At 63.8% G+C, this 4,430-nt stretch overlaps 1 protein-coding gene across 1 annotated transcript in view; it reads right to left on the bottom strand.

The window, feature by feature from the left end:
* Positions 1–4,430, bottom strand: part of LOC104987362 — a 27,799-nt gene that overhangs the window by 3,789 nt on the left and 19,580 nt on the right. Inside the window, exons 10-11 of the mRNA XM_010838230.1 lie at positions 2,277–2,389; positions 293–364 (exon numbers count right to left, since the gene is read on the bottom strand). Coding sequence (XP_010836532.1) covers positions 293–364; positions 2,277–2,389 — 185 coding nt within the window. The remainder of the gene's footprint in view (positions 1–292; positions 365–2,276; positions 2,390–4,430) is intronic.

Below are 4,430 nucleotides of genomic sequence, written 5' to 3'. Positions count from 1 at the left end.
GAGGCTGTCTTTGTGGGAGGGGGTGGGCTGGGGAGGAGCACCTGCCTCGGCTCTGCTACTTGGGGGGCACAGCGGGGGAGCGGGGGCCCCCTGGCGGGCTGCAGCCAGGCACCCTCGCGCCAGGCCCCTCCTTCCTCGGGAGGTCTGTGGCCCAGCCCCTTGCCCGCTGAGAGGCACCCCTGGGGAAGAGGTAGCTCGGCACAAAGGAGCTGCTGATCTGTTTTCCTTTGCCCTCCCCTGGCTCCCCACCCAGGCTACCCACTCGAGTGGTGACTCATGGGAAAGCTCGCACCGTTCCCACCGTTGACATGTGCTCCACCGTCCAGACGTGTCGTCCTGTCCACCAGCAGCGGACGGCCCTTCCCTTTGGGATGTTGAGAGGAGGATGCCCTTGTCTGCCCTCCCCATGGGATCTGGGTGGGTCTGCCTCTCCCCAGAGACACTGTACCACCTCCCTGCCACCACCCCGGGCATGGCCCACCCTGCATGGGCAGACACAAGTACAGGGCACACATGGGCTGTGCAGCCCGAGAGGACAGAGTCAGCTGGCATTGCAGACCAGCAGGAGTGGAGGCCAAGGGCACTGCTGTTGCCCGGCCCACTGCTTTCTGTCTCGGGCCCTGAGTCCCAGTGTGACCCCGTTTGACAGACCAGGCACAGCTGATGGTCTCAAGGGGCCAGGGCTGCCTGAGTCAGAGGCGCCCCAGCTCCCAGTTCCTGCTCGGCCAAGACGACGGAGAGGGGTGGACAGAGAGCTGGCATCTGAGCCCAAGTCCTGGTCCCAGCCCGTCCTGGGCACCCAGGCAGCTCATGCCCCTCACTGGGCCACACTTCCTGGAAACTGGTGCTGGAAGCGTCCACCCACTTCTGGGCAGACTCTCCCCCTGGGCATTGGTTGCCCAGGATCTGACAGCTGCAGTGGTCATTGGGGCATCTTTTGATTGCCCACCACCTCCTAAAAGGCAAGCTGCTTGAGGGCAGGGCCTGGTGCCCGGTCCATGCCAGGCTTGGCAGGTCCTCAGCGAGCTGGTGCTGAGTGAGCAGAGGGAGGGTGAGCCAAGAGACTAGCGAGCTCCTGGGCAGCCCCCTCCCCAGGCTGGGAGGGTCTCCCAGACCTTGGGCCGGTGGGGGGAGGTTGACTGCCGGATGGAGTGACACAGAGCCCTCCTCAGAGGGCCCGGGACCCCCAACACACACACACACGTATCTACGCGCTCACACGTGCCCACCCCTGGTCCGCAGAGGGCTTTGTTCCCCGCCTCTTGCCCAGCCTGGCCTCAGGGGCCCTCTGTCTTCCAGGGAGGGGCAGGTGTCTCTTGGAGGCACCGCTGCGGGTAACGCCTTGGGAAGCTGCTCATCCATGAGGGGTCCTCCACACCCCCATTGCCTAGTGGCAGCTCTGAGCCCAGGACGGTGGGACGCCAAAGCGCAAGGCTGAAATTCCTCCTGCCCGCCTCTCCCCCGGGCACCGGGAGGTCTGGGGGACTGCTAACTGCCCCTCAGGCCTTTCACAGGCCACTGGACCCCACAGGCCTCACCGCCCTCCTTGTGAGACGGGCAACTCTGCTGGGCCCATAAGGAGGTTTTATTTGGGGCTGCTCCTGAGCAGGGCAGGGGTCGGGGTTCACTCTGAATGCACCTGCAGGAGCCCAGTTCTCCTACAGATGTGAGCATGTCTTATTCTTATTTTGGAGAAAACCAACTGAAAAAGGATAAAACGGATGCACATCCCAGACCTCTCCAAACAGCGCTTGGTCCCCAGCGCCAGGCCAGAACCCTCCATCTGTCCCCCTCCCTGAGCCCCACTGGGCAGAGCATCCCACAGGCCGGCTCATGCCCTACTCTGCACGCTGCCAGGACGAAGGCCTGAACCCAGGAGGGTACCTGGCGGGCGCCCCACCCCCACAGCCCCAGCTGTGCACCAGCTCCAGGGTTCTGGGCAAGTCTCAGCTGTAACCAGAAACAAAAACCCTCTGGCGGCAGAAGAGAAGGCAGAAGGCTGGGCCCCAGGAGCAGAGCTGTGGATGAAGCAAGCCTTCAACCCTCATGAGGGCAAGGGTCAAGTCAGGACAGAGGCGTGGCAGGAGCACAGAGCAAGCGGCCGGCCCCGAAAGCCTCCAGAAAGCTTTAATACCGACGCGTGGATATGCTCCACGTAAGGAAGGACCTCTACACCCAGAGCCTCGCCGAGCATCAGGCAGTGGAGGGGGCCCCCAGAGGCCCTCCCTGGCCACCTGACCAGCCAGCCCAGGGCCTATCCACAGGCTCGCCCTTACCACAGCTCCGGAGGGTCCAGGGCGCAACCAAGCCTGCCCCTCTGGCCGAGTGCGTCTCTTCCAGCCGCAGGGAGCCGCCGTGGGGGTCCGGCGTGGCCGGCACCCCGAGTGAGCTGGAGATACACAAACACCCGTGTGAGCAGTGAACACCCTCGAGGCAGGAGACAGCTGGGGGCTGGGGGAGGGCCAGGAGGCTGGGCTCCTGCAGGCCCAGCGTCCAGGGAGACCTAAGGCCCAAAGAGGGGCTGGGGCTGGGACCGGAGGCCCAGGGGGTGGCTGCCCCCGCAGGATCCCCTGGCTCAGCAGGGCCTGATCTGTGAGCAGTGACTTGGGGCTCAGTGCTCGCTCCTGCGGGGGGATCAGCTCCTGGCAGGAGCGCCTGGCATCCACGGTTACTGTCCAGGGCTGGGGCCTGTGTCTGAATATCCTTTGCCCAAAAGCCCTCGCCTGTCTTCGGTCTGCTCGCTCAAAGTGCCTGCTCTGGGGTGACAGGCACAGTCCTTCATCTGCTTCATGACGGGCATGTCCTTCATCTTCGCCCCACTGGCCATCAGCTAGGGGGCACTGTCCGCCAGGCCCACGGGGAGCAGGGCCCACAGCTGAGCTCTAACTCCACCACCGTCTTCTTGCGCCCTGCACTGCCGCCCTGGTCGGAGAGGGACCTCAGCCGGCCGGGTGACCAAGAAGGCTGGAGTCAAACTGGTCTGGTTGGAGTCAGAGACCTGCCTTCCATCAGGGCGAGCTGCCTGGCACGTCTGCCCACGGGAAGAGGAGGAAGGCGTGGCCTGGGCCCCTCCTGAGAGGGTAGCAGCCCAGGTGGGGCGGGTGAGCCGCTGAGCACAGGTGGGCCGCAGCTTCCCCAGGTTAGGGGCCTGTGGCTCAGACGCGTGTGCTGGGCTCGGACATGTGGTGCTGACAGCCCGCCTCACTTCACGTCTCATCAGTGTATGTGCCTCTCTCTCCTGCAACCCAACCCAGGACCCCCTCGAGTGACTAAAGACACGGCCACGCCTGTGGGCCATGGAGACGCGGCCTCCTCCAGCCCCGCCGGGCCCACAGTCACAGGTGTTTGCGGAGCATCTGCCATGCTTAGCCCCTGACCCTGCAGGGGAGGTAGCATAAGAAGACTGTTCCACAAGAGGCGGCAGGCCTGGGACTGAGACGAGAGACGCTGCGAAGGTGAGGGGCTGGCCCAGGGGCTGATCCCGGGATGGCCCCAGCGGTGCTGGGGCGGGAGTACTGACCGCGGGCTCCGACGGTCAGGGGAGAATTCCTAGAGGGAGTGGCGACAGGGGCTGCTCCAGGAATGTGTGGGCATGGAGGCATGGGGCGCAAGGTGGCTGCAGGGTCTTTTCCAGACTCTCTTGCTCCCTCCTTCCCAACCCAGTACCTGGGGGGTGCAGTAACCCCCACCTGGGATCAGCAAAGGGCAGGACGGAGCCGTGTCCTCCAAGGCCATCAGTCCCCAAGCCAGTCGCCCTCCATTATCTACATCACGTGTTGCAGAATTTCCCGCAGAGAGACAGACCATCGGTGTTCAGGCTCTGTGGGCCCCCGGGTCTCTGTCTCCACGGAAACCACTCAGCTCTGCCTTTGTGGCAGGAAAGCAGCCACGCTCGCTGTGTAAATACGATGAGTGTGGCTGCGCGCCAATAAAACTTTATTTACAAAGACTGTTGGTGGGTCCTGGGGGCTGTGGCTTGCTGACCACAGGTCTAGCTTTTTTTCTAGGGCAGTGGTTCTCACCAGAATCACCTGATCATGGGGCCCACCCCTAGCATATCAGACTCAGGAGGGCCGGGATGGGAGGGAAGACGCTGCATTTTCTAACGAGCTCCCGAGGAACAATTTGAGAACCACTGGCCAGGGAGGAGATGTAGCGGAAAAACCACGGGCTCTGGAGTCCAAGCCCTGGGTCTGAACCTCGGTTTGTCCTCCCCCTAAGCAGGTCACTGCTCCTCCGTCAGCCTCAGCTTCCCCATCTGTAAAATAGGGATGAGCACACACCCCTCAGGGTGCTGAAAGAAGTGCCTGAGGTTCAGGGAGGCCTGCGGGGTGACGGTGGGCACACAGCTGGGCCACACTCTCTCCCATCCTTCCTTTCAGACGGGCTGGGGTGGACTGGTGGGCATGAGGGGCCCCCGCTCCGTCGGG

The sequence above is a fragment of the Bison bison genome, unplaced genomic scaffold (genome assembly GCF_000754665.1).
Source record: "Bison bison bison isolate TAMUID 2011002044 unplaced genomic scaffold, Bison_UMD1.0 scf7180017846004, whole genome shotgun sequence".
Classification (NCBI taxonomy): domain Eukaryota; kingdom Metazoa; phylum Chordata; class Mammalia; order Artiodactyla; family Bovidae; genus Bison; species Bison bison.
Note: the sequence above shows the minus strand (reverse complement) of the source record. Positions and strands in the feature narration are given on the sequence as shown.